The sequence below is a fragment of the Oryctolagus cuniculus genome, chromosome 21 (assembly GCF_051225735.1).
Source record: "Oryctolagus cuniculus isolate XC-2025 breed Fujian yellow rabbit chromosome 21, ASM5122573v1, whole genome shotgun sequence".
NCBI classification, from domain to species: Eukaryota; Metazoa; Chordata; class Mammalia; order Lagomorpha; family Leporidae; genus Oryctolagus; species Oryctolagus cuniculus.
The window spans coordinates 23,843,902-23,861,568 of record NC_142887.1 but is presented as its reverse complement, the minus strand read 5'-3'; the positions used below and the strand labels follow the sequence as shown (position 1 = coordinate 23,861,568).

Sequence of the window (17,667 nt, the reverse complement as noted above, 5' to 3'; positions counted from 1 at the left end):
TCAATCCAGGCTGGATCCTGAACTTTGAGAAAAAATTGCTCTAAAGGATGTAAGTGGGACAACGGGCAGAATTTGAGTAGTCAGCAGTTAAGATCAAGGACCAGAAATTTTTTCAAGGGCCAGACTGTAAGTATTTTGGGTTTGGTAGGTCAAGAGGTGAAATCAGGTATCCATGTAGATCTTTATGTAATGGCCTGAAATGTGTCCCTTTAGAAGGAGAAGGGGCAGGTGTGTGGCTGGCTGTTAAGACTCCAGTTAAGGAGGCCGCATCCCTCATCCAACAGCCTGGATTTGATCCCTGTCTCTGGCTCCCGACTCCTGATGTGAGGCAGAATCTGGGAGGCAGAGGTGATGGCCTGAGTAGCTGAGTTCCTGCCACCTACATGGGGGAGCTGGAATTAGCTCCCAGCTTCCAGCTTTAGCCTGGCCCTGACACAGACATTGGGGAAATGGACCAGTGGATAGGGGTTCTCTTTCTTGGTGTGTGTGTGTGTGTGTGTGTGTGTGTGTGTGTGGTTCCCTCTAAAAATAAATAGTTATGTAAAATAGCTTAAAACATCTTTATTTACAGGCTACAATACAACGAAAATGAAGAAAAATGGTGTGTGGGCCAAATTTGGGCTGTGGGCCCTAGATAGTCAACCACTAGATTAGAAAATAGTATTTTCTGATTAATACTGAATCTTCTGTGATGAGGATAGAGGGGCACCATGACTTCCAGGTGTTTTCAGAAAGGCCGAAAATGTCATTTTCAGAGGGAACATGGCAAACAGTCAAAGTGGGTGAATTTGGCGCAACAAGCGCCAGGGTTCTTGGAAGTATTCTCAAAGACTTTCTGTAAGCTTTAAATCCTTGCAAGATCATTCTCTTTAATCCCAGTTCTGCCTAACTCCTACACTGCAGGGCCTCATGCTGGCTGCCTCCCGCAGCAGCCCACTGCCCACCTGGCCCCTGCTCGTCCCCGGAGCACCTGCTATGGGCATGTCCCTGTGCACAGGTCCCAGGTAGAGAAGGCCTCTGCACTCTCAGAGTTCCCTACATTCAACTGGGATGGGGGAGGGGGTCAGGTTAGGTCAGAGGAGTGGGCATTTGGCCTGCTAGGTAAGATGCCACCTAGCCCTGAGTGCCTGGTTCAGTTCCTGGCTGTGGCACCTCACTCCGGCTGCCTGTTTAGGTGCAACCATGAGTTACCGCCACCCATGTGGGAGACCCCAATTGCCAGCTTTGGCCTGGCCCAGCCCGACTGTTGCAGGCATTTGGTGGGTGAACGAGGAGATGAGAACCCTGTCTGTCTCTGTCTCTCTACCTCTCAAATGAATAAAGATTTTAAATTTTTTAAATAATTTTTATTTATTTTCATTTTGCTTGAGAGAGATATCTTCCATCTGCTGGTTCATTCCCCCAAATGCCTACAACATCCAGTGCTGGGCAAAGCCAAAGCCAGGAGGAGTCTAGATTCTGTGTCCCATGTGAGTGGCAATGACCTGAGTACTGGAGCCATCATCTGCTGCCTCCCAGGGTGCTCAGTAGCAGGAAGCTGGATGGTGAGTGAGAGGGGGCCAGGACTCGAACCAGGAACCCTGATGTTGGATGCAGGCGTCCCAAGTGGCAACTTAACCTCTGCACCAAAAGCCTGCCCCCCCAAATAAATAACTTAAATGAAATAATATTAACTCATGATTTTGAAGTGCTGAACCCTGCACCTGGCAGAGTGTGAACAATTGATGTCCATTGTCTGCATCAGTGTAGTCTCAATGGCTGTCATTACCCCCGTGGGCCCCCGGGCTGATCTTCGGGCCCCGCCCTCCATGGCTAAACTGGAACAGGTCTTTGGGGGGGGGGGGAACACACCACTCCCTGTGGCTAATGGAGCCAGCTTTTTCTACCTCATTCATCACTGCCAGGAAAGTGTCAATATTTGTGGGGCAAACAGGTCTGTGATGACCACGCTTTTAACCAATTACAATATGCTCTTTATCTCCTCCGACAGGAGGTTATGTTAATATTGAATCAACTCACTCCAGCATGATCTTTTTGCAAAAAAAGGTGTCTTCAGATCCGGCACCAAGCCAGGCCTCCTGTTCTGAGGCTCCGAGCTGGCTGGGGAGAAGCCTCCCCAAGATGCCCCCTCACACCGGTGACGCCCAGCAGGGCTATCTGCCCAGCGCTTATTCCCAGTGGCCCATGTCACACGCAAGCATGGTGATGCCTGGTGACAAATGTCCCAATTAAAAGCAGCGGCAGTGAAGCCTGGGTCATCAGTCTCACGGGCACTCATGGGGGCCATGGTGCTGTCAGCAAGCCCCTGCTGGGAGCTCGTGGGTGTGAGGGGCACCGGGCCTACGGACCCACCTGGGTGACGGCTGAGGCTAAGGCAGAGCCCCAGGTGGAGGGGCCTGCAGGTGGGATGTGGCAGAGAGAGGAGCAGGCCCACAGGGAGCATGGTGAGGGTGTGGGTAGCAGGGCCGCCCACCCAAGTGCTGGAGCCAGACCTCTCTTACCACCTGTGTCTTTGGATGAGTCTTTTAATATGCTCATTACAGCCCCTGCCTTCAAAGAATAGGGAAGACAGGGCTGGCGCTGTGGTGTAGAAGGTTAAGCATCCGTTTGTAGCACCAGCATCCCATATGGGCACCAGTTCAAGTCCCAGCTGCTCCTCTTCCGATGCAGCTCTCTGCTAATGGCCTGGGAAAGCAGCGGAAGATGACACAAGTGCTTGGGTCCCTGCACCTGCATAGGAGAACTGGAAGATGATCCTGGCTCCTTGCTTTGGATCTGCCCAGCTCTGGCCATTGTGGCTACTGAGGAGTGAACCAGCAGATGGAAGACCCCTCTTTCTTTCTCTCTCTCTCTCTCTCTCAAACTATGCTTGCCTTTCAAGTAAATAACTTAAAAAAAAGAGTTGGGAAGAAAAGGAGGGAAACAAGGGGGTGATTACAATAAAAAAAAGAGAGTCCTAACATAAAAGTATTCCCAAGAGATTGTGTGGGAGGGGACACGGCACCCTCACCCCATCCAGAGGGATCAGAGATGGCCGAAGAGGGTGACCAAACTCAAGTCCCAGGGGTAAAGAAGGCTGAGGGCAGATGCACAGCCCAGTGGAACACACCACTGGGCAAAGGTGACGAGGTGGCAACAGGTGTCAAGGACATGAAGCCATGCTAAGATGCTGGTGAGGGGAGATGGGTGGGTGGGATCAGGACAATGCATCCTGGGGGTCAAGTTCAGGAGCCTGCACTGTGTGCTAAGGGCAATGGAAAACTGAATGGTACTGAGCACGAGAGCCAAGGCAGTGTTCAAATTTAAAAATCTGTCTCCAAAGATCAGGTGGCAGGAAGGCTGCTCAGACACAGCTTGAGGCCAGCAGTCCGGAAGGAAATCCAAGTGGGAGATACAGGCAGCACATAATAAAGGGGGTGCAGCCAAGAGCTGTTTGGGGGGCACAATGACTGAGCTGTGGTGACAGCTTGGTTCTTGGCAGGAAGAGGTGAAGACAGCCGCAGCATGAGAGACTTGGTGCAGAGCTTCCTCTATGTAACAAAAAGCAAATATCGTGTTTCCTTCTGGGGATAGACAAAGGTCAAAAGCATGAATCAAATGGTGGGGGCGGGGGTTGGGGGGAAGTGTTCACTGCCCTGGAGCCGACATCATCTCGAATCGTCTCCTTGGAGCCAGGAGCCAGCATCTGCTACTCACAGGTGTTATTTATGCACAGTGATTATCTCAATTATATATCGTGGTTATTGGAATTGCTTCTGTCTCCGGGTTAGTTTGTTTCCAGTAGAAACATTCCATGGGAATTAATTAGTAATTGGCTCAGAGAGAACAGGTGCCATCAGATCAACCCCACACTTTGCCTTGCCTATCTGTTCCTAAAGATCTTAGAAAATCCTGTGCTCAGAGTCTACCAACAGCCCACACCTGTGCAGGGGGTGGGGGAGCCAGTGGGTAGCCCTACCTGCTTAAACCATTGTCTCAGAGCTCTCAATTGAGAGCACTCTTCCAGCCCCATGGTTGAAGTGTTTGAAAGCAACTCTGTCAGCTGGGATCATCCTTCTGCTTATTAGATGAGAAAAGAGTCCCTTGGAGGCAGGAGACGTGCCTGTAGTTAAGTCACAGATGGGGTTTGAACCCAAGAGGCGTGCTGCCCCTACTGTGCCTTATCTGTGTTTTACCTGGAGAGTCTTAAGCCTCAGGTGATCAAGTGAAGCAAAGCCAAGGCCCCCATGGAAGGAAACTGGCTGCAAATGATGTTTGGAGGGTCGTAGGCGGCGGGCGACGGGCAGACAGTGCCTGCCCATACAGGGATGCTCTAAGGGGATCTTAGAGCTGCTGGCTGCACCTGATAGCCTGTGTGTTGGGGGTCTCCAGTGTTTCAGCCGGGGCCTGGAAGCCTACCATTTTCTGCAAACCCCCAGGGCCATGCCCACCTCCATCAGGAGCTGTCAGTGGGATGAATCATCCACTCCTGAGCCAGGTTTACTTGGCTGCTCACGAGCAGGCTGCAGCTTCCGTCACTGGCGCTATGCTCTCGGCTCCCACTCCCCTGAGAAGCTCACACTCCAGCGCTGCGGTGGCACCGAGTACAGCTTCTCTCTCCAGTACCCTCTGTGCGCTCCTCCTCAAAGGCCCCTGTGTGCGTTAGCTACCCAGCCATGCGTCTCCATCTTTAAAGAGACAGCTGAGGGAGTGAGCATTTGGTCTAGCAGTCAGGGCGCCCGCTCTCCACAGTGAAGCACCTGGGTTTGATTCCTGGTTTTTGCTCCCGATTCCAGCTTCCTGCCAATTTAAACCCTGGGGGACAGTGGTGATGGCTTGAGTGACTTTTTTAAAAAATATTTATTTATTTATTTTGAAAGAGTTACAGAGAGATCTTATATCTACTGGTTCACTCCCCCAGATGGCCCCAACAGCCAGGGTTGGGCCAGGTCAAAGCTAGGAGCCACAAGCTTCTTCTAGGTCTCCCACGTGAATGGAGAGGGACCCAGACACTTGGGCCATCTTCCACTGCTTTTCCCAGGTCATCAGCAGGGAGCCAGATAGGAAGTGGAGCATCTGGGACATGAAGCAGCACCCAGATGGGATGCTGGCATCGCAGGCAGTGGCCTTACCCGCTATACCACAATGCCAGCCCCTCTCTCTCTTTTTACCTCTTATCATTTCTTTGAGAGAGGGAGAACCAGAACTACCAGCTGCCTTCCCAAAGCAAAATTAAAGGCCTCCTCTTTAGCTAAACTCATACATTCTCCCCACAGAGAGTCCAGCACCCTGCCTTACAGTTTTCCTCCTGGGTCTGCCTCTTACCTTGACTGGGACGGCCTCCCAGGCAGACCTTGGTCACGTGGCTGCAGTATGTCCCGGGGTGAAGACCCGGCCGGCCGACATTTGCCGAACGGACACAACTCCTGTTCACACTCCCCGGCCCTCCACCTCTCCAGCGAGAGGGTTCCCCCAGGTTGCCCTGGGACGCAGCGAGCCAGACGTCAATGCCACGGAGCCATTCAGGTTTCAGACGTCCCAGCGGGCTTTCTCACACCAGCCCCCACCAGCCCCTGGGACATCAAGTGGTGACCCCATCAAGAAGGCTCTGGGAGGTCCCAACACTTATCAAACAAAGGTCATGAAATCAGCAAGATCTGCATCCAGGCCCCTTGCCTCAAATTAAAGCAATAGTAAAATAGGTGGGGGGTGGGCGTTTGGCACTGTGGGTAGGTCGCCTCGTGGGACACCCACATCCCATATCACAGCGTCTGGTCCCATTCCTGCTTCTACTTCCAGTCTAGCTAATATGCACCCTGGGAGGCAGCTGGGTGGCTGCCAGCCATGCGGGAGACCTGGATGGAGTTTCTGGCTCCTGGATGCTGGGTCCTGGCTCTGGTCTGGTCCAGGCCTGGCTGTTATGGCCATGCGTGGAGTAAACCAGCAGCTGGAAGATCTCTGTCTCTGTGTTTCCCTGCCTGTGAAATACAGCGAAAATAAATAAAATTTCCTAAAGACAGGAATATCTGCCTCTCAGGGCTCCAGTGAGGATTACCCGAAATAGCACAATCATTGCTGCTGGCCACACCTCATCTGTTGACGTCAGCTCCAAGGCAGCTTCCCAGGTTGTCCCTTCTCACCACCTCCGTCAGCACCTGTTCACCCAGGTGGCCATTTCCTCTGGTTCAGAAGGGCGTGTGAGCCTCCCGAGGGCATTCATCCCTTGCACAATCCATCCAGTACCCCACAGCGCAGTCCCCCCACAGTGTGAGTGCGGCTCAGTGAACCCCTGTTCAAATAGCCCAGTGGCTCCCATCTCCCTTGGAACAGAACCTCAGCCTCCTGGGACCTGCATGGCCTGGTCCCTGCCTGCTTCTCCTTCTCCCAGGGTCCTTCAGCTGACCCCTCCCATGCTAAGTGAGACCCCTGCGAGCCCCTCCCCTGGAACCCTGCTCATTAAGGTGTGGGACCCAGGGTCACCGCTGCTGTATTTGAATAGCTCTGACTCCGGCTCCCAGGACACGTGTGCTAGGAGCCAAAGCAACTGTGAGTACCCTGACCTCTGGTCCCGGGATCCCATCCTCCTAACGATTTCCATGGCAACAGCGCCAGCCAGCCAAGGCTGAGGATTCCCTTTCATGGGCGCCGGATGCAGAGATGGGGAAGAAGGACTTTTAGAAGAATGGGGCTCTTTGATTCCACACGAGGAGCCTTCGTTAGACACCACTATTTCCCAGGAACCACATTTTAACCCTGCAGAGGGAGACTTCCCATGAATACTTAAAAAAAAAAAAAAAAGGGAAACCAAACCCCCGTTATTCCAGAACACTGACCTGTCAGAGGTTCGGGAGGCCTGGGTGCCATGGTGTCAGGAACATTCTGGTAGAAGGTGGGCAGGGCACTGCATGGACGTGAGGGGTGTGGCCAGTGGCTGAGGGCTCAGAATCGCCTCTGTCTACTGGAGATGAGCCTCAGGGCTCAGCAACGGGAGACACAGGGATCCCCGGATTCTGTGTCTAGACTCGCAAGCTCTGGATTTGAATCCGGTTCTGCCATGTGTCGCTGGGTTACCTTGGGCACACCACTTTCCACACCCGGGCAAAATTTTCCCACCTATAAAATGGGCACAGCCCTGTCTTCCGTCCTCCAGGGGTCTCAGGACAATGAAGTGAGGCAGGTGCATACAACACCAGTGACTCTGGTTGTTGGCTGCGACCACGGAGAGACCAGGATGGCCGACCACCCTGGCTGGCCTGCAACACGGGCTTTCAGGCAAAAGCAGGAAAAGTCTCAGCCAGACACGCTGGTCCTCATCCCAGGACAGAAGGACTTGGGGAAGCTGACAGCTCAGAGAGGACTTTCTAGATGGAAGGGCTCTTAAATGTCTCCGGGCTTTGCAGCACCTCACGTCTGCGGCATTTCTCTCTAAACCCATGACCATGACCTTGGTCTAACCCGGATAAAGCCAGCAGATGATCATGGGTTAAGCACGGTTTGACACTAGCAGGGGTGGGGAGTGCCACTGAGGCTGTGTAAGGACGGCGACATCATTTGGTCTGGCCCTGCCAAGGCAAGCGCAGACAGGACTCAAAATTCAACAGTTTTACAGCAGGCTGATGTTTAAATTGATGATGCTGTGTGGCCTGGGAATGACATTACAAATACCCAAATGGCCATCGGTAGAAAAATAAATAAATAAAAGCTCCCAGCCCTGTACAGGATGCCAGGCCAGACCCCTCACAACTATCACAGCCCTGAAAGGCAAAGCAAGACTGAGAAAGTGCCCCAGACCACAGGACGCAGGCCAGGCGTGGCACTCAGGGCAGCCTGGAGCCCTGGGCTGGGTCCTGGGTGGGTGGCATCTGAATCAAATCAGAATGCAGGTGTGTGTGTGTGTGTGTTGGGGGGTCTCCTGGTTAAGTGCACAGAGCTCCTCTGCCTGGAAGGCTTCAGTCTGCAGACGGAACCTGACCCCAGGCAACCAGGAGCAGGACTGGCTCTGGAGTCTGTATTACACCTGGGGCCGCTCTCTGCTGCTATCCTGGGAACCTGACCACCACCAGCCTGGTTTGGGGCCCGCAGCCACGGCTCCGAAGCCCAGCTCTGGGGCCTGGGGTCTTACCGGGCTTCAGTTTCCTCTTCCGGACAGTGAGGGGACTGAACCGGCTGCATTCAGGAGAGACGTGCAGGGCACAGCTGGAAGATTCCAGCAAAGTGGAATAAAGGTAAGTTCATTGTGCCACAAAACATTTTGGGTTCATGCATATGGGGGCTCATCAGAGTTTGTGGAAAATGAATTTGATGAAAAACTATGATTTTTAAAAATTGTACTCAAATAAATACATTTTAATCCCATTTTCCCACAAAATTTTTTTTTAATTTTTACTTATTTGAAAGGCAGGGAGACAAGGCGGATCAACAAATAGCAAGAGACCTCCCCTATCTGCTGGTTCACTCCCCAAATACCTGTACCAGCCAGGGCTGGGAGAAGCTGACGCCAGGAACCCAGAACTCCACCCGGTTTTCCCATGTGGGAGGCGGGGGCCCAAGGACTGGAGTCATCACCTGCCGCCCTCCAGCGTGTGCGTCAGCAGGGAGCTGGACTGGAAGCAGAACTCGTACTTGAACTCAGGGACTGTGATGCAGGATCTTCATCCCAAACAGCATCTGACCCACTGTATCAAGCGCCTGTGCCACCCATGAGCCTATTTTTTAAAGATTTATTTAGTTGAAAGGCATGGTGATGGGGGGTGGAGAGAGAGAGAGAGAGAGGAGAGAGAGAGAGAGAATCTTCCATCTGCTGGTTCAATCCCAAATGGCCATAAGAGCTGGGCTGGGCCAGGCTGAAGCCAGGAGCCAGGAACTCCATCGGGTCTCCCGTGTGGTTGGCAGGGGCCCGACCACTTGGGCCATCTTCTGCTGCCTACCCAGGTACATTAGCTGAGAGCTGCATCAGAAGCAGAGCACCCTGGACTGTAGCCAGTGTTGCATATGGGATGCCGGCACAGCGAGCAGCAGCGGAACCTGCGGCACTGCAACAGCAGCCCGCCCAGCAACTCGTGTCCTCGTATTCACTCAGCGCAAAGGACTGTGCGGCCCTCATCAGAGATGAACGAGACCCGACTGTTGCCCCCAGGAGGCTGGGGGAGGGGATCTGGGAGAATCAGTCTAGAAATCTAAAGTACAAATCACCTGGGGCTCTGGGGATTTTCTGGAAAAACAAAGAAGTGGCCCCAGTCCTGTGGCATGGCAGAGGCCACACGGCCTAAGGCCAGAGGAGGAGGAGGAGGAGGAGGAGGAAGGCATGACAACCCTCTGAGAAGGCGACCTGGTGGCAAGTGGCTCCTCCAAGGCACATGTGTGCCTTTGAGAGGCACACTAAGTGCCACGCACGATGCTGCCAGCAGGGCCCCCTTGGGAGCAGCCCCCCTTACGCCTGCTCCAGCAGTCAGTCCTGGGACTTTCCTCCCCTGCAGGGTTCAGTCACGGCTCAGCATCAGCCACCCCAGCTCACGTCGCCTGCAGCAGGATGGCCCACGCACCTTGTGTCACCCGAGGTCCCAAGTTCCTGCCCTGGCTGCACCTCCCATCCACCTGCCACTGCTGCTCCTGTCCTCACAGCCAGGGATTGTGGGTTCGGACCCTGGCTCTGCCACTTGCCAGCAGTGTGGCTTTGGGTAAGTCATCCAGCTGCCCCCTCCTCTCAGACACTTCCCCAGTGAAATGGGGGAGGGGCCCACTCCTCCCTCCAGCGAGCCCTCCTGAGCACCTCCTATGATGACGTGCACAGAGGACCCAGGACACAGAGAGGACTCTGGACAGCAGCACCCAAGGGTCCAGCTCACACCTGGAGCAGCATCAATGGAATTCAAACAGCCAGTCCCGTGCCCGTACTTGGTCATGACAATGGCTGGTCTGTGCAGTGAGCTGCTGGGTGACCCTATCCTTGTGCAGAGTGGACTTGCACACACCTAGGCTACAGGGTAGAGCCTAGTGCACACAGGGCCAGAAAGACAAAGTGACACACCACTAAACCCAGCATGAGAGAGTGACACGCTCAGGAGGCACAGTCAGCACAAGATGTGCGAGGCTGCTGCCAGCCTAGAGTGCGTACTGTGTTACAGCACATGTCCTCATTGTAAGAAGAAAGCACACACTCAAAAGTACCCATAAAGGCACAATGTAAGGGACGGCAAGCCAGTAACTCTGTCATTCCCCATCAAGTACTGGAGCCCATACCTCACTGTGTGTTACACTCACACAACTGGGAGAGCAGCAGGTGTGGCTGCATCAGCACTGCCACAGAAATGTGAGGGACGCGTTGCACATCAGCAGTGGGGGGCACCCGCATCAGTAGGTGCCGGGAAGTCACCTCTGCGATCATCTCAAGGGACCACGGTCATGTATGCTGTCCTTGTCCTTTCTTGGGGGTGTCATGTGGCACATGACTATTTGTTTCATGTCTACCCATCATGATCTCACCACACACACACACACACACATGCACACATACTCATCCATATACACACACATACTCATACACACACTCATACATGCACACACACACCCATACATGTGCATACACATATACACACATGCACAAACAACATATATGTACACACATGCACTCACATGTGCACACACTCATCCATATAAACACTCATGCATGCACATACACACCACACAATGCACACACATGTGTACATGTGCACACACATGTGTGCACATACCCATCTGCACATACATGTACATGTGTGTACATGTGTGCACATACATCCACATGCACACACATATGCACATGCATACACACACAGGCACACCGCACTCAGCCATTCTGGCTCAGGAACTTGATCTGCCCAAGCCCTCAAGCCAGACACATCCTGCCTCTGCTGTGAAGAAGGCAACAGGACCCCTGGGCCCCTTCTAAACCCCTCCTCCTCACCTGCCCCTGCTGTGCGGCCCTCCCAGCCTCGCCAGTGAACGGCTGCAGGCCAGGTCATGGCCCCGCACAACAAGGGCCGAGAGCTCCCGCGGACACACACCTGGCTGTGCACTTTCTCCAGCTCCTCCTTGCTGACCGACGTCTTGCCATCCTCCATGGTCCCCAGAAGCAGCTGCACATCCGACAACAGTGCGTGCGTTCTCCTGAGGTCCCGCCGAAGGCGCTTCTCCACGTCAAAGTCTCGATGGCCGATCTGGAAGCCAAGGGGAGATCCGTGAGCGCAGGAGGCAAAAAGCAGCGGCCAGGGTCCCAGTGCGCCAGAGCCAGCTCCCTGGATCTGAATCCTGCCTCTCACACCGTGTGACCCTGGGCGAGAACCTTCTCTTCCCAAAAGTCTGCAAAACGGAACTGGCGCCAACCACATGGGGCTGTTGTGGAAATTAAAGCACATGTCAGGTACAAAGCCAGACACAGGGAACAGGCACAGCTGCGCGCCTCCCTGATGACTGTTTCTACCACCTTCACGGGGCCAACACCACTCTGCCCCATCTTCCGGGCCAGCGTCAGCGTCACTGGTACACCCCCGCCTCATCTCAACACAGCTTCTGCACCACAGGAGTCCCTCACCCGCTAGAAGTCAGCTCAGCCCTGGGCCGGGAAGTCATGGGACAGGGCGTGCGAGGGAATTTCTCGGGAGTAGTTAACACTGGTGGCCTAGGTGTTGTTTGGTGAGTCTATGAAAATTCGCAGAGTTGTATACATGGGACACGGTGTACTTCTCTGTGTGTCCAAGTTCATAGAAAAGGGAATTAAAACGTTTGCTTCTCTCTGTGTGTGTATTACATCGCAGCAAATAGGAACCGACTTCCCTTTGAAGACCTGAGTGAAGCGTTTCTGTCTCTGGAGTGCTTGTCTCCACTGACAGGCGGATGAGATCATTTTCTGCAGAGGGGCCTTGCCCAGAGGGGAGCACGTTCCTCCCCCCGCAATGCTGCATTTGCAGGGAGCAGTTTCTAAGTGAAACCCAAACATGATGCACCCTGGACAGGGCACCAGAAGCGTGGACAACCCCCAGTGGCCAGCGATGCAGGGACACAGGTTGAGGCAAAGCAGAAGAAATGCAGAATCACCCTGGGGCCCTGCCTGAGATCCCAGCAGCCCACAGGGTCCTCCAGAAACAGGTTTAAAGCACAGTGGGTTGAGGTGGGCATCATGGCACAGGAGGTTAAGTCACTGTTCAGGATGCCTGCATTCCACATCAGAGTGCTTGTTGAAGTCTCAGCTACTCGGCCGACATCTGATGCAGCTTCCCGCTATTGCAGCTGCAAGGCAGCAGATGCTCACCCAAGGATTTGGGTTCCTGCCACCCATGTGGGAGACTCAGATCTGCAGACTCAGACTGTAGCTGCCTTGCCAGCTACAGCCACAGCTGGCACAGGCATCTGGGGAATGGACCGCCAGATGGAAGATCTCCTCCGCTATCTTTCTGGCTCTGTCTTTTTCCTTTTCTCTCCCTGTCACTCTGCCTTTCAAGTAAAGAAATAATTAAAAAAAAAAAAAACATGGATTAGCATCCCCAGCAGACACTAACAGCCCCTTTCTCGGACACTTCAGAAGACCAAAGAAAAGAACACGGCACCATCCACCTGATGGCGATGTTTAAAGAAAGTGGGGTACAGGTGCCTCAACACGGAGACGTGGTTTTCACACACACGGGAGCCTGTGCCTTCATGCCAAATGCTAACCATTTCCAGGAATGTTCATAATGTTCCAGAATATTCTAGAAAGGACAAGGGACTGAGAATGAGGTGGCTCAGTCTTTAAATCCTGACTCAACCATTTGTTGGCTGCGCAAAGCTCAGCTGAATCACATTACCTCTCTGAACCTGAGTTTCTTCTGCTACAAAAGAGTTAAAAAAAATCCCTGTCCTCTGTGTTGAGATAAGACAAGGATCAGACGTGATAATGCATCACAAAGCTCTGTGTATGCTGTCAAGTGCTTTACAAATAGGAAGGATTATGAGTTTTGTCTGATGACCTAGAATGCCCCTTTAGATTTCATATGACTATTTCTTTACTGCTGACTTCGAATTCCTTGAGAAAATGAGTTGGTTCTTAGGATATAGCTTCTTTCCTCTCAGATGTACTGCCTTGGTAATTCTGAAATGCCGGTCTAAAACCTATATATCTATCGCACCTGCCGAACAGCTGAGGGCTGGGCTTTATGCCAGGTTCTTTGTCACACGTTTAACTTCTGGGACAATCTCTGCGAGACAGACATTTATTATTATTGCCTTTATGAAAGTAGCAATAGCTTTCATTCATTGACAGCTTTCTAGGAGTCCTATACTATGAGAACACTTAGTAACTTTTCATATACACTTACTCACAATGACTCTGTGTGTGGGGGGGGGGGTGCACAAGTAGGAATCCCATCTTCCAGATGATGAAACTGCACCTTACAGAAGGGAAAGAATTTGTCCCCAGATCATCCAGCTAGAAAGCGACCGAGTTGGGAGAGGAGCCCCACATTCCTGGCTGGAAAGAGGGGATTTTAGCAAAATGCACCACGGCACTGGGATGTTGGTTTCTTTCATTTTAGAAAAACTTCCGGGTGGGATGAAGACTGGGAAAAACTGGGTTTGGGTGGGATTGGGAAGTAGGATTCAGCTGCATCCAGCTAGGAGAGGTACAGGAAGAGGATCCCAAGGGCAAGGCACTAGATGAGCAAAGACAGGCGAGAAACAGCCTGGCACACGCACTTCTGGGTGGTTGACATGAAGGTGCAAGACCCTCGCTGTGAAAGCCACAGCGAGCAAAGTGACCCAGGATTTTTAGGTATATGCTGTCATGGGGCATTGAAGACACAGCTGATGAAACTGACAGAGATGAGCAAGTAATCTGTCCCTGCTCCTTCTGCTACTACGTGGCTCTGCTGAGATTGGAACCCAGGCAGTTCATGAGTGGCACCTAGGCTCTAATCACTGCACCACAGTACCTAGTGGAACTGCAACCTGACCCCAAAGCTCCTTTCTCCAGAAGCCAGATTTTCACTCTGACTACACTCATGCAGCGTGCTTTGCACAGTTCTTGGTTTTGCATCAGCTTCTGGGCGGCATGCATCCTGAAGCTCTTTAGTTTTTCCCCGTGGGACAAGTTGGCATCAGGGACATTCTTTGATGTGGGCGTTGACCATGCATGCAAGAATGGCTTGGATTCTACAACCATCACTGGCAGGGAGCCCCTGAAAATGCTGTCCTCTGCAGAGAGAGGACTCAAGCAGACTTCACAGCAAGATTCCGGACTAAGCCGTGCTCCCCTTCCTAATGAATGGCTACAGGAGAGGAGGGCAGCAAATAAAAACCACATTAGGTTAATGGGAAATAAATGTCTATGAACTCCCAATTTGCAGCACAAAGATTCAGACCTGGGTAAAGATGGTGAATAATTAACCAATAAATCTAAATGATGTTTAGTGTTGTTGTGGGAAGCTGTATTCAAATCTCAATTGTTCCATCATTTATCATAAAGGGGAACTGTTGAGAGCAATTGCTGTATGTCTGTTGTTCAAAGAACTCTCCAAGTTCTATGAGAATAAGATTTGCACCTGCTGTTAGGGTACTCACATCACTCTTTGAATGAGGATATGGAGGGCTGGAGAGGAAACGTGTGCTGCTGAGAATCACACACACAGACACACACACACACGCACACACAGTGGCAGAGCTGGACTGAGATGGTCCACAAAGATATGCTTCTCCCTAACTGGACCTTTAGCACTCGGATGCAGCGTGGTGCTATGGTTTTTTTTTTGTTGTTGTTGTTGTTTTTTTGTTGTTTTTTTTTTTTTTTTACAGGCAGAGTGGACAGTGAGAGAGAGAGAGAGAGAAAGGTCTTCCTTTTGCTGTTGGTTCACCCTCCAATGGCCGCCGCGGCCGGCGGGCTGTGGCCGGCGCACCACGCTGATCCGAAGCCAGGAGCCAGGTGCTTCTCCTGGTCTCCCATGGGGTGCAGGGCCCAAGCACCTGGGCCATCCTCCACTGCACTCCCGGGCCACAGCAGAGAGCTGGCCTGGAAGAGGGGCAACCAGGACAGAATCTGGCGCCCCAACCGGGACTAGAACCTGGTGTGCCAGCGCCGCAAGGCGGAGGATTAGCCTAGTGAGCTGCGGCACCGGCCATGTTTTTTCAATTATGGAGCATCAAATGATACAGGCTGTATTCCCAATCCATCCGGGGCATGGACCAGGCTATACGATCCTAGGCAATCTGCTCGACTGTTCTGAGCCTTAATGTTTTCATTTACAGGAAAGAAATAGTAAAACACATTCCACAGCATTGTTACCAAAACTGAAGTATGCTAGAGAAAAGGTACAATTAAAAATATCTTAAAATTCATGGATAACCATGAAAAGAGAAACACAGTTTGTAGCTTCCAAACCAGCAAAACCAAAGGGAATATAGGAAACATCATCAATGTATGGAGAGGGCAAAAAGCACAAGCCAACAAATCCTGAACCAGAGAACAGACAGAATTGCAAATCTATCAGTCATTACAACGATTATAAATGAATTAAATTATTTTATGAAGAGTTAGAGACTAAAATATGGGGTTGATGTTATCTAGCTGCTTAAAGACAGCACATGAGGCCGGCGCCACAGCTCACTAGGCTAATCCTCCACCTGTGGCGCTGGCACCCCGGATTCTAGTCCCGGTTGGGGCGCCAGATTCTGTCCCAGTTGCTCCTCTTCCAGTCCAGCTCTCTGCTGTGGCCCGGGAAGGCAGTGGAGGATGACCCAGGTCCTTGGGCCCTGCACTTGCATGGGAGACAAGGAGGAGGCACCTGGCTCCTGGCTTCGGATTGGCGCAGCACGCTGGCCACAACGCACTGGCCATAGCGGCCACTTGGGGGGTGAACCAACGGAAAAAGGAAGACCTTTCTCTTTCTCTCTCTCTCTCTCTCTCTCACTGTCTAACTCTGCCTGTCAAAAAATTAAATTAAATTAAATTAAATTTTAAAAGACAGCACATGAACTCCCTCTCTCACTCTCTCTCTCTCTCTCTCTCTCACACACACACACACACACTAAATTTGGAAAGACTGAAGATGAAGGAAGAGAAAATCTTGCAGATGAGCTAATCAAAATCAATCAAGCAAAATAAAATAAGGCAAAAATTGTGGATAAATGATAGACACCTACAGTGATCAAAGGGACAACCTATCAATGAAATAAAGCAATACAAAACTTAAATGTAAAGATATGACCATGAAACATGCAAAGAGAAATGGAAACAGAATTGTTGGCAAAACCCTATTTATAAAGGAATGTAACCAGACTCCTATCTATACATCAATGTAACCAGACTCCTATCTATACATCAAAAGATGATTCTTATAAACATTTATGTATGTTACCTTTTTATGATTTGTGCTATTGTACCTGCATGTCATACTGAAATGACAAAACTGACAATCTTGATCCACTTGCCACGTATAGAATCCTAAGCCTCACAAATAGCTGCATTCTTTTCTATTTAGTAATTTATTAAACTGGATCATGAACTAGGACAACTGAAAGATCTCAATAATTTCAAAAAAATAATGGTCAGCTACCTTATCTCTCAAAATGCCAGTAAATTAAAAGTTAGCACCAAGAAGTATTCCAAGTAACCCTAAGTATGAATAAGCGATAAACCCAATTTATCAGTAACTGACAAGGTAGAGGGGGAAAGCACGGGAGACACGACCAAGCACCGGGCAGGCGAGGACAGCACGGAAGCAGCGGCTCAAGGGAACGGCTTATCTTTAACACACGGAAAAACCCATGTGTCCGTGGGATAAGAAACAGGGACCGTGAGTTAATTTTCAGCATCAAAGCTAAAGAGAAAAAAGAAACAAAGAGTAAACCAGTGGAAAAGGAGGAAGAGAAAGAAGCAAAGGTAAAAGCAGCTGTTAGTAGACACAAACCAAGAAAATGATGGAACAAAAGTGGATCTTTGAGAGGACTAATAGATGTTTCACTAATTGGAAAATAACAAAAGCCCCTCAGAATTAAATGTCACCATTGAGAAAGAGACAATCTAATACTGAATTCTGGAAACCATAGAAATCTTATACCAATGTACTGGAAAAGTTGCATGAAATATTAAATGTTTAGGAATATATTACCACAATTCAGTCAATAAGAGAATATCTGAACTTGTGTCCAATAATGATTATAGAATTTTGAGACAGCAATCAAATGCCTACCTTACTACTACCAAAAAAAACTAGAACTAAATGAGCTTATGGACAAATTGAATCCAATTTTCTCAAGAACTACATGATCCAAATTTCATAAAAATTACCTCAGAAACAGTTTCAAATTCATTTTATGAGGTTAGTACAACACTGGACAAAGACAATAAAAGAAAATAAAATTATAAGCCAATTTAATGAGTGTGCTTTCAAAAATATTGAATAAAATATTGGCAATCTAATCAAGACTTATATTCAAAGGCATATAACTAAGCTTTATCTGGAAATAAGTAAAGATATACTATAATATCTAAAATAAAACATACTTCTATAATATATTGATAGGACAAGTCAGGATTATCAACAACTTCAGAAAAACATAAGATAATGTTCAACAAATATTGTTTTTAAGACATTAGAAAACTGCAAGTAGAAAAAGACTGATTCAACCAGGTCACAGTTACTTATCAAGGGGCTGGCGCTGTGATGTAGTGGGTAAAGCCCCCAC

General features: G+C 50.4%; 1 protein-coding gene across 4 annotated transcripts in view; it reads right to left on the bottom strand.

Moving 5' to 3' along the window:
* The window catches only part of MYO18B (myosin XVIIIB), a 258,865-nt gene that overhangs the window by 86,038 nt on the left and 155,160 nt on the right, over positions 1–17,667 (bottom strand). For all 4 annotated transcript variants that reach the window (XM_089322921.1, XM_089322923.1, XM_089322922.1 and 1 more), the window contains exon 34: positions 11,022–11,174. In XM_089322921.1, coding sequence (XP_089179047.1) covers positions 11,022–11,174 — 153 coding nt within the window. The remainder of the gene's footprint in view (positions 1–11,021; positions 11,175–17,667) is intronic.